General features: G+C 60.3%; 1 protein-coding gene across 5 annotated transcripts in view; it reads right to left on the bottom strand.

The window, feature by feature from the left end:
• The window catches only part of Ccdc57 (coiled-coil domain containing 57), a 101,518-nt gene that overhangs the window by 12,223 nt on the left and 72,376 nt on the right, over positions 1 to 16,919 (bottom strand). For 4 of the 5 annotated variants that reach the window (XR_013435769.1, XR_013435770.1, XR_013435771.1 and 1 more), the window contains one exon: positions 16,668 to 16,878. Coding sequence is in view for 1 of the 5 variants with exons in the window: in XM_078041363.1 (XP_077897489.1) it covers positions 16,668 to 16,878 (211 nt within the window). In the remaining 4 variants the exon portion in view is untranslated. Of the gene's footprint in view, positions 1 to 16,667; positions 16,879 to 16,919 lie in introns of those variants that run through there. The other variant, XR_013435772.1, reaches the window with a different exon arrangement.

Here is a 16,919-nt window from a genome sequence, read left to right as displayed (position 1 = left end):
CAGACCCTGGGGAGCCAGCCCCGCCCGCGGGGGATCTGCTGCCAGGCCAAGACGGCCGTGAGAAGCCCTCAGGTAGTCAGCTAGTGTAGACGGTCAGCCCACGTCCAGAGGGGACACTGGGCGAGACCTCCTGACAATCTCCCCCGGAGGGGGCTTCCTTCCTTCCCTCCTGATGGACTCTGAGTCCCCCCAGTGCTGGGCCCTCTCTTATGAAGATACAAGAACCACCAGGACCCCCCAGGACCCTCCCGGGCTCCCCCTCCTTATCATCCGGGTTTCCTGTTTTTTCTCCTGTTTTTTTCCTTTCTTTTGTTAATACCATTCAATGAGTTTTTCTTATCAAATATTACATTTAAAAAAAATCTCTAGGGCTGGGGTTGTAGCTCATTGATAGAGCACCCGTCTCGCACGTGTGAGCCATTGGTTTACAGGTGTGCACCACATAAAAATAAACAGATACCGTGTCAATCTACAACCAAAAAATTTATTAAAAGAAAAAACAACAAAAAAACACAAACCTCTAGAGTTCGTGCGCTGTGGCGCACACCTGTAATCCTAGTGGCTCAGGAGGCGGAGGCAGGAGGATCGCAAGTTCAAAGCCAGCTTCAGTAATTTAGTGAGATGCTAAGCACCTCAGTGAGACCCTGACTCTAATAAAATACAAAACAGGGCTGGGACGTGGCTCAGTGGTCGAGTGCCCCTGAGTTGAATCCCTGGTACCTCCTCCGCCTCAAAAAAAAGTCACTGGAAGTTATTTTTTTGGCGTACTGGGTGCTGCCCATGGGGTGCTCTGCCACTGAGCTGCATCCCAGCTCTCACAGGTTGCTGGGGCTGACCTTGAAGGTGTGATTCTCCTGCTCTGGCCGACCCGCGGGATTCCAGGAGTGGACCGCATGCTGGCCTTGATCGCCCCTCAGACAACAAGGTCAACGCTCTTCTCGTCTCGTTCGTTTTCTTCCAAATACATTAACACACAGTTCTTTCTCCTGTTTCTGTCACCAAAGATCACCACTTGCCTTTCGAGACTGCATTTCCTGCTCTCTGGGTCTTCTGTGGTCTAGATGCTGCTGGGCACCTGTCCCTCTGCTGGCCTGTATCCTGGCTCCTGCAGTCCACCCGTCTTCCCTCCCACCGGGGACGGCAGGCCTATGCTACCTGAGTCCAGCGTTTCAGTTGTCCATGGGGAACCACAGGCTGGCAGAAGCAGAAAGGCGTGCCCACCCGTCCATGATCCCAGGACAAACACCACTAGAACGCAGGCCGCGGGGTGGGGGTGGTTCTTCACCTATTTGCTTTGTTTTAAAAGTCACTTCAATGTGGGTTACTTTCCTGAGTGGAGTAACAATTTCGAAAGAGCCACTTGAGCATCCGCTTCCCGATTCCTGAACCTTGAAGGGTTCTCGGCACTTGTTAGGGCGAGTCAGGCCAACTGGGGGGCCACACCTGTACCCCAGCGACTTGGGAAGCCACGGCAGGAGCACCGTGAGTTTGAGGCCAGACTCAGCAACTTGCCAAGAGCCTGTCGCAAAAAGTTAAAAGCGCGGAGTGCAGCTCAGTGGCAGAGTACCTGCTGGGCCTGTGAAAGGCCCTGTCCAGTCCCAGCACCACAAAGAAAAGGTGAGTCAGCCAGGCACCGGCAGCCGGGGGTGGCCCACCCCAGGCAGGACCGTGACCACCACGCTGGTTCTCTCATTGCCCCAGCGGCGGTCAGCGGTGCCCACGGCTTCGGAGGTCACAGCAGGATGGGGCAGAGATGAGAGGTGAGTGACTCTGGGAGCCAGAGTAGGGCAGCCTCGCCTGCGGGGCGCTGCGAGGACAGCCGGGAGAGCTGCCCTGGGTCCACATGGGGAGGGCCCGCTGAGCCCCCCTCCCTCCCGAGGCTAAGGTTTTTCTTGCTGCCCATCTCCGCTGGCCCTGGGAGCCCAGTGTCAGCTTTTAGCTCCAGCGCCTCGGGCTGCGGGGAATCCTGTGGCCAGTGCACAGTGGCGGGGTAGGCGGCGCAGGCACTGCGCTCTGGGTGCCTTAATAGCACCACCAACGGTCCTCAGAGGGCACCCCACGTCCTTATCTTCTCTCTCTCTAGGGGTGCTCCACCGCTGAGCTACACCCCAGCGGGGCTGGCCTTGGAACCCGTGATCCTCCTGCATCTGCCTCCCAAATGGCTGGGATTACAGGCCTGCACCACCGGACCACCCTCAGCTTGTGCAACCTTTTTAAAATAAGTTTTTCTTCATGGAAAAGCTAATACTCCCCCTCCTTTTTTTTTGGTACTGGGGATTGGACCTGGGGTGCTCTACCACTGGGCTACACCCAGCCCTCTTTATTGTTCACTTTGGACAAGACAGGGTCTCACTAAATTGCCCAGGAGCCTTGAATTTGCAACTTTTTTGCTTCAGCCTCCCCAAACACTGGGATCGCAGGCATGTAATCCTGCTGCCCAACTCGTGAAACTTTCCAAAGAACAAAACTAAACACTAGGAGACTGGGGTTGTGGCTCAGCAGTAGATCACTTGCCTGGCATGTGTGAGGCACTGGATTCGAATCTCAGCACCACATAAAAATAAATGCATCTACAACTAAAAAAACATTTAAAAAAATGACTTTAGCATTTCTTTCTAAGCTGTGGCCTCTGCTGGGGGATGAGATGAAGAGTGAGAACCTGCAGGGAAGCCCTCCCTGCTCTGACAGGTGGAACCTGTAGGTGCCAAGTGGGAGAGACCCCAACCCTCCTGCCTGCCCTGTCTCCAGCAGCCACATTCCTGGGTTTTGACCTTTGCACTCCGGCCACACCCTCTCCCCCACCCCTCTTCTGGAACTCCGCAGCCTGGGTGGTCACTAGTACCTGGGCTGTCTCCCACCTGAAGGCGGGTCCAGCCTGGCCTTCCTCTGCACAGCTGTGGGGAGAGCAGGAGTGCTCCGCAGCCCTCCCGCAAGGCCGCTTCTGCCCTGCAGCTTCCTGCCCTTGCCAGGGAAGAGGTGCCTTTCAGCTGCACCCTCATGCCTAGCTCTCCTGGTCTCTGTGAGCAAGATGCAAGTCCTCAGCAGCAGAGAGCCAGATCTGAAATGGCCGCCAGCTAGGGACAGGGCCAGCCTCCTTGGAAACTTAAGGACTGCGAATAAAGAATGCTGAATACCAGGTTTCATTTATCAGATTGGCAAAAAAAGAAGAAAAAGCCCCAAACCATATCTGAGAAATCTGCCAGAGCCAAGGGAGGCCAGCAGCACCCCCAGCCCGAGGGCCACCGCTGGGTTCTGAGAGCCACGTTCCTTCTGGAGACCTGTCCCACAGCCCCAGAGGTTCAGGCACTACAGAGGAGGGACGGGAAGAGGTGGGTGGCAGATCTGCCATGTGAGGGCCCTGGGTTCTTCCCCTGAACCACGAAGGGAAAAGGATCCTCGGCTGCCAGACAGGAGGGGCCGCAGGGCCTGTGAAGGGCAAGAGCCTCCAGCCGAGCCCCAGCACCGGGAGCCCCCACCCCTCAGGCAGCCGGAAGGAGAGGCCTTGAACCACTGGTGTGCAGAGGGTGCCTCCCGCCCGCCAGGTGGCTGGCAGGCCACGGGAACGGGGAAGAGAGGGCTACCAGCTGCAGCTGTGGTGTGCAGCCCCCTTGGCTCCCAAGGGTCCTGGCATCTGGCTGCATGTGGGACAGACTCTGGGGTCTCCTCATTCCCACTCCTGGAACAGACATTCAGGGTCCTGAGCTGCTCCCCACGAGGTGGTGGACGGCTCTGGTCCTCAGGTGCCTCTGGCTAGGGGACAGCTATGGACTGGCTGGCCTTTGCCACACCCTCTAGGAGGCCTGTACTCTGCCTGGTGCTGCGGCTGAGCCCTGGCCTGGGGCAGCCAGCAAGGGTGCTGCTGCTGGGCTCTCAGGTCTGCTTGCCCTGTGAGATCCCAGCCACCTCCACCGCAGCTTCCAGACACCCTGCCTCCTGGGCTGAGCCTCCAGCTCTGCCTGGAATGCTCCCTGGGGCTGCCGCAGCCTCCTCCGCCTGCCAGTGGCTGAATTGCTCTTTCTTCTCCAGGCTCCTGGGGAACAATCGCCTTATCCAGCAGGCTCCACAAGGCACCCTGGGGGGTTCTGATCCAGCAGGCTCCACTGGATGCAGTGTGGGGGGTTCTGATCCAGCAGGCTCCACTGGGCGCAGTGTGGAGGGTTCTGATCCCGCAGGCTCCACTGGACGCAGTGTGGGGGTTCTGATCCAGCAGGCTCCACTGGACGCAGTGTGGGGGGTCCTGATCCAGCAGGCTCCACTGGGCGCAGTGTGGAGGTTCTGATCCAGCAGGCTCCACTGGACGCAGTGTGGGGGGTTCTGATCCAGCAGGCTCCACTGGGCACAGTGTGGGAGGTTCTGATCCAGCAGGATTCACCAGGCACCCTGGGGGGTTCTGATCCAGCAGGCTCCACTGGGCGCAGTGTGGGAGGTCCTGATCCAGCAGGCTTCACTGGGCACAGTGTGGGGGGTTCTGATCCAGCAGGCTCCACTGGGCGCAGTGTGGAGGTTCTGATCCAGCAGGCTCCACTGGGCGCAGTGTGGGGTGTTCTGATCCAGCAGGCTCCACTGGGCGCAATGTGGGGGGTTCTGATCCAGCAGGCTCCACTGGGCACCCTGGGGGGTTCTGATCAAGCAGGCTCCACTGGGTGCAGTGTGGGGGGTTCTGATCCAGCAGGCTCCACTGGATGCAGTGTGGAGGTTCTGATCCAGCAGGCTCCACTGGGCGCAGTGTGGGGGGTTCTGATCCAGCAGGCTCCACTGGACGCAGTGTGGGGGGTTCTGATCCAGCAGGCTCCACTGGACGCAGTGTGGGGGTTCTGATCCAGCAGGCTCCACTGGGTGCAGTGTGGAGGTTCTGATCCAGCAGGCTCCACTGGATGCAGTGTGGGAGGTCCTGATCCAGCAGGCTCCACTGGATGCAGTGTGGGGGGGTTCTGATCCAGCAGGCTCCACTGGATACAGTGTGGGAGGTCCTGATCCAGCAGGCTCCACTGGGCACAGTGTGGGGGTTCTGATCCAGCAGGCTCCACTGGGCGCAGTGTGGGGGATTCTGATCCAGCAGGCTCCACTGGACGCAGTGTGGGGGGTTCTGATCCAGCAGGCTCCACTGGGCGCAGTGTGGGGGTTCTGATCCAGCAGGCTCCACTGGGCGCAGTGTGGGGGGTTCTGATCCAGCAGGCTCCACTGGGTGCAGTGTGGGGGGTTCTGATCCAGCAGGCTCCACTGGGCACAGTGTGGGGGTTCTGATCCAGCAGACTCCACTGGGCACAGTGTGGGGGGGTTCTGATCCAGCAGGCTCCACTGGGCACAGTGTGGGGGGTTCTGATCCAGCAGGCTCCACTGGACGCAGTGTGGGGGGTTCTGATCCAGCAGGCTCCACTGGGCGCCCTGGGGGGTTCTGATCCAGCAGGCTCCACTGGGCGCCCTGGGGGGTTCTGATCCAGCAGGCTCCACTGGGCACAGTGTGGGGGTTATGATCCAGCAGGCTCCACTGGGCGCAGTGTGGGGGGTTCTGATCCAGCAGGCTCCACTGGGCACCCTGGGGGGTTCTGATCCAGCAGGCTCCACTGGGCGCAGTGTGGAGCGTTCTGATCCAGCAGGCTCCACTGGGCACAGTGTGGGGGGTTCTGATCCAGCAGGCTCCACTGGGCACAGTGTGGAGGTTCTGATCCAGCAGGCTCCACTGGATGCAGTGTGGGGGGTTCTGATCCAGCAGGCTCCACTGGGCGCAGTGTGGGGGGTTCTGATCCAGCAGGCTCCACTGGGCGCAGTGTGGGGGTTCTGATCCAGCAGGCTCCACTGGGCGCCCTGGGGGGTTCTGATCCAGCAGGCTCCACTGGGTGCCCTGGGGGGTTCTGATCCAGCAGGCTCCACTGGGCACAGTGTGGGGGTTCTGATCCAGCAGGCTCCACTGGGCGCAGTGTGGGGGGTTCTGATCCAGCAGGCTCCACTGGGCGCAGTGTGGGGGTTCTGATCCAGCAGGCTCCACTGGGCGCAGTGTGGGGGGTTCTGATCCAGCAGGCTCCACTGGGCACAGTGTGGGGGGTTCTGATCCAGCAGGCTCCACTGGACGCAGTGTGGGGGTTCTGATCCAGCCGGCTCCACTGGGCGCAGTGTGGGGGGTTCTGATCCAGCAGGCTCCACTGGACGCAGTGTGGAGCGTTCTGATCCAGCAGGCTCCACTGGGCGCAGTGTGGAGGTTCTGATCCAGCAGGCTCCACTGGGCGCCCTGGGGGGTTCTGATCCCGCAGGCTCCACTGGGCGCAGTGTGGGGGGTTCTGATCCAGCAGGCTCCACTGGGCGCAGTGTGGGGGTTCTGATCCAGCAGACTCCACTGGGCGCCCTGGGGGGTTCTGATCCCGCAGGCTCCACTGGGCGCCCTGGGGGGTTCTGATCCCGCAGGCTCCACTGGGCACAGTGTGGGGGGTTCTGATCCAGCAGGCTCCACTGGGCACAGTGTGGGGGTTCTGATCCAGCAGACTCCACTGGGCACAGTGTGGGGGGGTTCTGATCCAGCAGGCTCCACTGGGCACAGTGTGGGGGGTTCTGATCCAGCAGGCTCCACTGGGTGCGGTGTGGGGGGTTCTGATCCAGCAGGCTCCACTGGATGCAGTGTGGAGGTTCTGATCCAGCAGACTCCACTGGGCACAGTGTGGGGGGGTTCTGATCCAGCAGGCTCCACTGGGCACAGTGTGGGGGGGTTCTGATCCAGCAGGCTCCACTGGGCACAGTGTGGGGGTTCTGATCCAGCAGACTCCACTGGGCACAGTGTGGGGGGGTTCTGATCCAGCAGGCTCCACTGGGCACAGTGTGGGGGGGTTCTGATCCAGCAGGCTCCACTGGGTGCAGTGTGGGGGGTTCTGATCCAGCAGGCTCCACTGGATGCAGTGTGGAGGTTCTGATCCAGCAGGCTCCACTGGGCGCAGTGTGGGGGGTTCTGATCCAGCAGGCTCCACTGGGCGCAGTGTGGGGGGTTCTGATCCAGCAGGCTCCACTGGGCACAGTGTGGAGGTTCTGATCCAGCAGGCTCCACTGGATGCAGTGTGGGGGGTTCTGATCCAGCAGGCTCCACTGGGCACAGTGTGGGGGTTCTGATCCAGCAGGCTCCACTGGACGCAGTGTGGGGGGTTCTGATCCAGCAGGCTCCACTGGGCGCCCTGGGGGGTTCTGATCCAGCAGGCTCCACTGGGCGCCCTGGGGGGTTCTGATCCAGCAGGCTCCACTGGGCACAGTGTGGGGGTTATGATCCAGCAGGCTCCACTGGGCGCAGTGTGGGGGGTTCTGATCCAGCAGGCTCCACTGGGCACCCTGGGGGGTTCTGATCCAGCAGGCTCCACTGGGCGCAGTGTGGAGCGTTCTGATCCAGCAGGCTCCACTGGGCACAGTGTGGGGGGTTCTGATCCAGCAGGCTCCACTGGGCACAGTGTGGAGGTTCTGATCCAGCAGGCTCCACTGGGCGCAGTGTGGGGGGTTCTGATCCAGCAGGCTCCACTGGGCGCAGTGTGGGGGTTCTGATCCAGCAGGCTCCACTGGGCGCCCTGGGGGGTTCTGATCCAGCAGGCTCCACTGGGTGCCCTGGGGGGTTCTGATCCAGCAGGCTCCACTGGGCACAGTGTGGGGGTTCTGATCCAGCAGGCTCCACTGGGCGCAGTGTGGGGGGTTCTGATCCAGCAGGCTCCACTGGGCGCAGTGTGGGGGTTCTGATCCAGCAGGCTCCACTGGGCGCAGTGTGGGGGGTTCTGATCCAGCAGGCTCCACTGGGCACAGTGTGGGGGGTTCTGATCCAGCAGGCTCCACTGGACGCAGTGTGGGGGTTCTGATCCAGCCGGATCCACTGGGCGCAGTGTGGGGGGTTCTGATCCAGCAGGCTCCACTGGACGCAGTGTGGAGCGTTCTGATCCAGCAGGCTCCACTGGGCGCAGTGTGGAGGTTCTGATCCAGCAGGCTCCACTGGGCGCCCTGGGGGGTTCTGATCCCGCAGGCTCCACTGGGCGCAGTGTGGGGGGTTCTGATCCAGCAGGCTCCACTGGGCGCAGTGTGGGGGTTCTGATCCAGCAGACTCCACTGGGCGCAGTGTGGGGGGTTCTGATCCAGCAGGCTCCACTGGGCGCAGTGTGGGGGGTTCTGATCCAGCAGGCTCCACTGGACGCAGTGTGGGGGTTCTGATCCAGCAGGCTCCACTGGGCGCAGTGTGGGGGTTCTGATCCAGCAGGCTCCACTGGGCGCAGTGTGGGGGGTTCTGATCCAGCAGGCTCCACTGGGCGCAGTGTGGGGGGTTCTGATCCAGCAGGCTCCACTGGGCGCAGTGTGGGGGGTTCTGATCCAGCAGGCTCCACTGGACGCAGTGTGGGGGTTCTGATCCAGCAGGCTCCACTGGGCGCAGTGTGGGGGTTCTGATCCAGCAGGCTCCACTGGACGCAGTGTGGGGGTTCTGATCCAGCAGGCTCCACTGGGCGCAGTGTGGGGGGTTCTGATCCAGCAGGCTCCACTGGGCGCCCTGGGGGGTTCTGATCCAGCAGGCTCCACTGGGCACAGTGTGGGGGTTCTGATCCAGCAGGCTCCACTGGGCGCAGTGTGGGGGGTTCTGATCCAGCAGGCTCCACTGGGCGCAGTGTGGGGGGTTCTGATCCAGCAGGCTCCACTGGGCGCAGTGTGGGGGGTTCTGATCCAGCAGGCTCCACTGGGCGCAGTGTGGGGGGTTCTGATCCAGCAGGCTCCACTGGGCGCAGTGTGGGGGGTTCTGATCCAGCAGGCTCCACTGGGCGCAGTGTGGGGGTTCTGATCCAGCAGGCTCCACTGGGCACAGTGTGGGGGGTTCTGATCCAGCAGGCTCCAGTGGACGCAGTGTGGAGGTTCTGATCCAGCAGGCTCCACCGGGCGCCCTGGGAGGTTCTGATCCAGCAGGCTCCACTGTACGCAGTGTTTCTGATCCAGCAGGCTCCACTGGATGCAGTGTGGGGGGTTCTGGTCCAGCAGGCTCCACTGGATGCAGTGTGGAGGTTCTGATCCAGCAGGCTCCACTGGATGCAGTGTGGAGGTTCTGATCCAGCAGGCTCCACTGGGCGCAGTGTGGAGGTTCTGATCCAGCAGGCTCCACCGGGCGCCCTGGGGGGTTCTGATCCAGCAGGCTCCACTGTACGCAGTGTGGGGGGTTCTGATCCAGCAGGCTCCACCGGGCGCCCTGGGGGGTTCTGATCCAGCAGGCTCCACTGGGCGCAGTGTGGAGGTTCTGATCCAGCAGGATCCACTGGGCGCAGTGTGGGGGGTTCTGGTCCAGCAGGCTCCACTGGATGCAGTGTGGAGGTTCTGATCCAGCCGGCTCCACTGGATGCAGTGTGGAGGTTCTGATCCAGCAGGCTCCACTGGATGCAGTGTGGAGGTTCTGATCCAGCAGGCACCACTGGATGCTGTGTGGAGGTTCTGATCCAGCAGGCACCACTGGATGCTGTGTGGAGGTTCTGATCCAGCAGGCACCACTGGATGCAGTGTGGGGGGTTCTGATCCAGCCGGCTCCACTGGATGCAGTGTGGAGGTTCTGATCCAGCAGGCTCCACTGGATGCAGTGTGGAGGTTCTGATCCAGCAGGCACCACTGGATGCTGTGTGGAGGTTCTGATCCAGCAGGCTCCACTGGGCGCAGTGTGGGGGGTTCTGGTCCAGCAGGCTCCACTGGATGCAGTGTGGAGGTTCTGATCCAGCATTGGGATGGGGTTCTGTTCTTTTCAACTTTTCCACTTTCTTTTCTTTCTCCCTTTGAGGTCCTAGGATCTAACCTAAGGTGACTCTGTCACTGAGGTCCATTCCCAGCCTTTTTGTTTTTATTTTTTCGGAGACGGGGCCTCACGAGGCTGGGGTCACAGTCTTGTGGGGGGCGCACACACTTGTGGGGGGTGCGAGGAATCTGGAGCTTGCTGATTACCTCTTCTCATGCATTTTATTGCTACAGAAGTTGAAAATCCACCTGCTCAGCTCCAAGAGAAATTGTTGGTATTTTGATTAAAATTGTGGTTTGGGACTTGGGCTTATCACATCTGATACTTCATCTGGGAAGTGCCTGCTTTTCAAGGCTTGCATTTTTTAAACAATGCTGATTAGTCTCTAATCAGATTCTTTAGAATCTTTATGGATCTCTAGGCTCAGATTCCCATTCTCCCCTTATCTCTGCACAGGTTGACTGGTTCTGGCAGAGAGGTCAGGGATTGGGACAAACCTCTCAGATGTCCCCACCCACAGGGACATTCTTGGAGCAGATAGAAGGAAAACAAGATAACTAAGTAAAAGCAGACCACTGTGCCAAGAAAGCTGGGCGGGGTGACTGCTGGACAGGCCAGGGGAGCATCTGGGAGGGGGGCAGCCCTGGGGGGTGGGCAAGGCGCTGCAGGTGTGGAGGTGTCCAGGGGGGAGCTGGGCTGCAGGGCAGGCAGCAGGGAGGTGGGTCAGTGCTGGGCCAGCGGCTGCACACCCCCAGATGCTCCTCGGAGACTCGTGGAGCTGCTGCGAGAAGGAAGGTGAGAGAACACGCCTGGCCTGGGGTGTACCCCGAGGGTGGGGAGGGCTGGGAGACCCCACGGTGCTGTCCCTCCAGGGGGGAGCCGAGTGCAGGTCTGGGTGCTCCTGACCCCAGGGGAGCAGGCTGGGAGGGCGGTTCTGGGGACATCATGCTGCCCGGGGACCGGGTTTCCTCTGCTGTGCTCATAGCAAACTGCAAGTGTCACACAGTCGTGGGCAGCTGGCAGCAGCAACCAAGGGAGATGGCAGTGGCAACAGTGGCAGCCACATTTAATGACACGAACTGAAGAAGTGCCAGGTTGGTGACAGGCCTGTGACCCCAGGGACTTGGAAAGCCCAGGCAGGAGGGCTCAAAGTTTGAACCATTTAGGAAGACATCTCAAAAATTAAAAAATAAAGAAATAAGAGCCAGGTTGCAACTCGGTGCAGAGCACCCTGCGTCCGTCCAGCGCCCAGCACTATGCCCAGCACTAGGCAGACACACACCAAGACTAAGCGGGACACAGGCCCTGAAGGCTCCTCCCAGGCTCACGCAGCTCCGCAGGCCACCGGCCTTGCCCTGAGGGCTGCTCCCCCACGTGCTCTGACCCAGGGGTCTCCCACAGTACCCACCTGTCAGCTCCAGGCCCAGCATCCAGGGCTCTAGTTGCCCATCTGCCACCTGCTTCTGCTGCTGCCCACAGGACACTAGCCTCTCCTCTGCTGCCCAGTCAATGCCAGCTGCACACAGCAGGCTCCCAGCACCAGCTTCCACCCAGGCTCACCGCTGCCTTAGCACTGCCTCCCGCCAAGCTTCCTGAATACGCTATCCTCCCCGCCACGGTCTGCTCCAGTCACTCATCCAGGGATGATGGGGTGACACGCTCACTGACATCGTCCTTCCACTGCCAGTGCCCTTCACCTTGAGAAGGCAGGAGCCACTTCACCCTGACCTTCACTGACCCCCTGCCACATTCCACGTAGACCACTTCCTCGCTCTGAGGTCTTCATCGGGAAGCCCCGGCACTACATCGAGCGTATGCAACACACTCGGGGGTCGCTGTTGGGGGATGGGGTTGAACCTCAGTTACACCCCCCGTCCTTTTTGGAGACAGGGTCTCAAGTTGCTCAAGCCAGCCTCTAACTTGTGCTCCTCCTGCCTCGGCTTCCCGAGTCCCTGGGGTCACAGGTGTGCACCACCATGCCTGGGTGTGAGCCAGGGCTGGCTGGCACCATGGCGCCTGTGTATTTACCCCGCCTGAGCGGCTGCTGTGCCCAGTGACAAGGGAGGCTAGGTGGCTGCCAAGTCCAAGGCCTCTCTCTTTGGCCTCCACAGAAGTGTGCTGGCCTCTGCTCTGAGAGGCCTCTCAGTGAGGGATGACAGGTGGCCCAGGGCTGCAGCCTGCCCCTCTGGAAGCCCGTCAGTGGACGTCTCACTGCGCTGCCTTCTTCTCTGCACTGATGAGAAGCCAGTGACCAGTCCAGCCTCACTGTGACATCTACTCTCTCGAACAGCTCTTTTCTTTGGGAGGTGGCGGGGATACCAGGGGTTGAACTCAGGGGCACTTGATCCCTGAGCCACATCCCCAGCCCTATTTTGTGTTTTATTTAGAGGTCTCACAGAGTTGCTTAGTCCTTTGCCATTACTGAGGCTGGCTTTGAACTCACGATCCTCCTGCCTCAGCCTCCTGAGCTGCTGGGATCACAGGCCTGTGCCACCGCGCCCAGCTTCTTGTACAGCTCTTGGAACCACTGACTTGCCCTTGGTGGCCTGAGCTCTGTCATACCTTTTTCACCCGTGTTGGGGCCTGAACCCATGACCTCCTGCAGGCAGGCAGGTGATCTTCCCCTGAGCTACATCCCAGCCCTTTTCATTTACTTCCTGCTGAGGCAGAGTCTGGCTCAGGTGCCTGGGCTGGCCTTGAACTTGTGCTCTTCCTGCCTTTGCCTCCCAAGGAGCTGGGATCACAGGTGTGGCCCCCACGCCCAGCCTGGGTTTCTTCTTCTTCTTCTTCTTTTTTAATTTATGGATTTTTAAAATAGAGGACAGCAGAATGCGTCAGGGTTCAAGTCACACCTGGAGAGCCCGTTTTCCATGTCTCTGGCTGTACGTGGAGCACACTCACCCCGATCCGAGTCTTCGTCCGTGTACCTGGATCACGATGTCCATCACGCTCCATGTCATTTCTGGGTTTCTTCTCAGGAGCTCTCTTGGGTTTGGGCCTTGCAGGCCTCCCGGATTCAGGAGGCTTCTGGTGAACGACATTTCTAGGACGCCCTGGGCCGGTGCCAGCTGTCCCCTCCCTCCTGTCCCCCTCCTCTGCTGTGGTCCTGGGGCATGCTGAGCACCGCCCGCCTGAGCTGCCCTCGGCCTGCCCAGGCTTTCCTCGTGGCTCCTCGGGTCTGGGTCTGCTTTCTGGCTGCATTTTCTCTCTGTAAGGACGGAATCTACTTTTTGCGGTGCTGGGCATTGGACCAGGCTGCACACACCAGGCAAGAGCTCCACCTGAGCTGCGCCCAGCCCTCGCACGTTTTGAGGTAGGGTCTGGCCTGAGCTTGCTCCTCCTGCCTGGTCCTCCCAGGCCGCTGGACTGTGCCCATCACGGTGTTGCTGCCCCACCCCCAGGTGCACAGGCGACCCTCCTGGGCTCGGCGTGGGCTCGGCTTGCGTTAGCTGCTCTGACCTCTAGGGCCTCGGTGGTGTGGGCTTGTGCAAGGACTGACCTGGGTGGCAATTTTTCAGACACAGCTGCTCGAGTGGACGGGAGGGAGGCTGGCCCTGAGGGCTGGCGGTTCCCCGAGCTCCAGCTTCTCGGGGGGCACTCATCCTTCAGCACCCACCCTGCAGGGCCTGGCTTCCCTCACCGGCCTCCTGGACTCTGGGAGGCAGGGACACAGATCTCAACTTCGCTGGTTTGACCCAGGTGGCAGCCAGCTTCAGCCCTCTCTTCACGTGAGCCCCTGGCCGGGGCCAGGCTGCCTCTGGCTCCTGGCATCCCCTCCCGGGTGAGCTTGTCCAGTGGCCGCCAGGCTCAGGACCTAGGCCAACAGGGCCAGCGGGTACCTCTACCTAAGTGCACTCCGATGTCAAGCCACAGGCCTCAAAAGGTTTCCCAAATAAAACAACCTCTGTGACTGGAAGAAAGACCTATCCAAGAAGTCATTGTGGGAGATTCAGAAAGTAAAAATGGATAAGTAACAAGGAGTTGGATCACGTTTGCTCTCTCTGTTGACACCTGTTATCCCAGAGACCTGGGGGCTGAGGCAGGAGGACCACAAGTTGGAGGCCAGCCTAGGCCACTTAGTGAGGCCCTGTTTCAGAATAAAAATAAAAAGCCCTGGGAGCAGCTCAGTGGTAGAGCCCCCGGTTCAGTCCTCGGCACCAGGGGAAGTTCCACTTAATTTGAAAAGCAAACATGAATTGAAAGTCAGGGCCACAGGGAGTGAGCGACAGGCAGGCTTCTCTGCCCAAGCTGTGTGGGGCAGGGGCCACATGGCCCCGCAGCCAGGGCCTCTTTGGCCCCATCTGTCAGAACTCAGTTTTGATTTAAAGAAGCCAGTGCAAAGCTAGCGTTCCTCCTGCTCCTCCTCTAAGTCACTCCCAGCAAGATCTCAGCAAACAGAAAGTGCCCTTCACTAAAGCTAAGAGCAGGGCCAGCACAGTGGCCACGCTGGTCACCCGGCGACTCTGGAGGCCAAGACAGGAGGAGCCCAAGACTAGGCCAGCCTGGGCAACCCAGACAACTGTTTCAAAATAATGAATCAATTAAAGGGCTGGGGTTGTAGCTGTGCTGGAGCAGCAGGGGCCCAGCCCCCAGTAACACACACACACACACACAAAAAAAAAGAAGATAGAAGAAGAAGAAAGGAGGAGGAGGAGGAGGAGGAGGAAAGAAAAAAGGAGGAGCTGGGTCAGTGGCTCAGCCGGTAGTGTCAGCTGCTCGGGAGGCCAGGAGCTGGAGGCCGTGGGCAGCACAGGGAGCCCCTGCCTCCACAGGAAGGAGCAAACCCAGCAGACCTTCACCAAGAACCCCAGGCAGCCCTCTGTGCAGAGCTGGGACCGCAGAGCAGCGCGGTCAGTGCTGGGAGAGGAGAGGGGCCTGGAGCAGGGCTCGGCGGAGCTGGGACAGGGACAGCACGGTACAGCAGGAAGAGACCCGCCCCCAGGGGAGCACCAGGAGGGCTGTCCTCAGAGCCACCTCTGCAGGGAGCAGGAGCCACTCTGCTGAGGCCACTGGGCCAGCAGACCAGGTCACATGGCGCCTCCAGCCTGGAGCGCAGCCGCTGACCCCACCTCCCCGGAACCTGCCACACTCACTGGCCGGCCCTCCTGACCTGCCCAGCAGTGCCCCTGTGGCCTAGCAGGCCCACCTCACGGAGACAGCAGCCTTCCTGGCCCCCGCCTGCGGAACCCAGCCTGCCCAGCCTGCCGACACGGCATTTCACTGGACACAGTGTGCTCCCATCCCAGGACGCACGGGCACGTAGAGCCAGAGACCTTTAAACTAAAGAGCCCCAATATGATGAATCCTCAGAAAACCAGAATAGAGTGGGAACCACGGGAACCTCGTGGGCTGGGCCTCAAGGCTGCACAGAGAAGGAATGGGAGCAACCAGCAGGATGCTGAGGAAGAAACACCAGGGAAGGCCCGACTGGCCCTGACACCACTGCATACAGGTGGGTGGACCGCAGAGGGCTCGGGAAGAGCTCTCCACGCAAACAGAAAGAGCTCTCTGGTGGGACCAGAGGCAGGAGCAGCCTAGTGCCGGCCCGCAGCACCACCTCGCAACACAGCACAGGTACGTGTGCAGGCAGGCGTGGACGCACACTAAAGCAATGGAACCAGAGCTGCCCTAGAAGATACGGACAATAAGGTGGGAGTGGCCTACGTGGGCCCCCAAAGCTAGAAAGGGTCATATCCAAGGACATTAGCTACATAAAAGTGAGAAATAGGTGCATAACAAAAGCACCACAGAAAGGGCTGGGACCGGCTCCGTGGTGGAAAGCACCGGGTTCCATCCTCAGCACCATAAAAATAAGTACGGATATTGTGTCCATCTGCAACTAAAATATACCAAAAAAAAAAGCACCGTAAGAAAAGTGAAAAACTGGGCATAGTGCCACTCCTGGAATCCCAGGGACTCAGGAGGCCGAGGCAGGAGGATCCCAAGTTTAAGGCCAGCCTGGGCAACTTAGCAAGACTCCCACACTAAAAAAATAAAAAGGGCTGGGGATGTGGCTCAGTGGTGGAGCACTGCTAGGTTCAATCCCCAGGACCAAAAAAAAAAAAAAAAAGCCAATCACATGAAAAACTGGCTGTAGATATTTATAACTTTTGTCTCAGAAATAACCTAATTTCCAAAGAATTTCAACAGTCTAGCAAAGATGGATGCTGGGAAGCCTGGTGACAGTGTGCAGGAAGCTGCCCTGGACGCCGACACCTGCCAGATGCAGTGCCTTTGGCTTGTGTGCCAGGGCTGAGCGGGCGGGCGGGCGAGGGTGCAGGCTGCAGCACAGCCCTAGCCTTGGGGTTCTGTTTCCCACTGGGGTGGGACCAGAGGCCTTCTGCCTTTTTATCTGTCTCTGAAATGGGGTTTTGCTGAGTTGCTGAGGCTGCCCTGGACCGGGCGGCCTCCTGCTCCGCCTCCCAGGTGGCTGGGACTTTGGCAGGTGGGTGATGTGCTCAGCTGTGAGCCAGAGGAGGCGCGAATGGGCAGGGGCTCTCATGCCAGCCACACCCCCCCTGCAGCCCCCACAGGCCTTTCCTCCCTCCACCTCCTGCAGGAGCTGCTGCCTGCATTGCCCAAGAGCATACCCTTCACATGGGTTTTCCTGAAAACTCTTCCATGCCCAGAGCTGTAGCCGGTGGGCGCCAGGAGTGGGGCACGGGAGGGGCCTGTGACGTCCCCTGGCGCCAGACGGAGCTGACGGAGAGCCGCAGGTCTCCTCCAGAGAGCAGCCTGTGCACACCCGAGGGGCGCCGTGCTGGCAGGGGCTCCTGTCCCACAGGGTCCTGCTCTGCGGGGGACGGGGGACGGGCTGCAGGCAGGGCGAGGGGCTGTGGGTTTATGGAGCACTGAACCAGAGCCAGGAGGCCAAGGGCATCAAGGCAGCGCCCGCTTGGCGTCCGCCTCAGGGAGGGGCGGGCACACGGACGGCAGCCGGGACAGGCCACTCTCCTACCTGGTGCTGAGTCGTCCTGCGAGGGGAGGCCTGAAGGGCTGGAGCCCAGGTCTAGCAACCTCCAGGTGTCCTGCAGGGAGCTGCTGGCCAGCGAGGACGACCTGCGGGTGAGGCAGCTGCTCTCCTCAGGGACCGGGGCCTGCAGGGGCTTCCTGGGCCTGTTCTCTTTCTGGGGTGGTCTGCAGGTCACCCAGGGGGCTTCGTGCGTCCTCTGTAGAAGTGAGGAAAGACACGGTTGTCTTGGAAGTCCCC

This window comes from Ictidomys tridecemlineatus, chromosome 3 (genome assembly GCF_052094955.1).
Source record: "Ictidomys tridecemlineatus isolate mIctTri1 chromosome 3, mIctTri1.hap1, whole genome shotgun sequence".
In the NCBI taxonomy this organism is placed as follows: Eukaryota; Metazoa; Chordata; class Mammalia; order Rodentia; family Sciuridae; genus Ictidomys; species Ictidomys tridecemlineatus.
The sequence above is the reverse complement of the archived record's forward strand: the minus strand, read 5'-3'. Positions and strand labels throughout refer to the sequence as shown.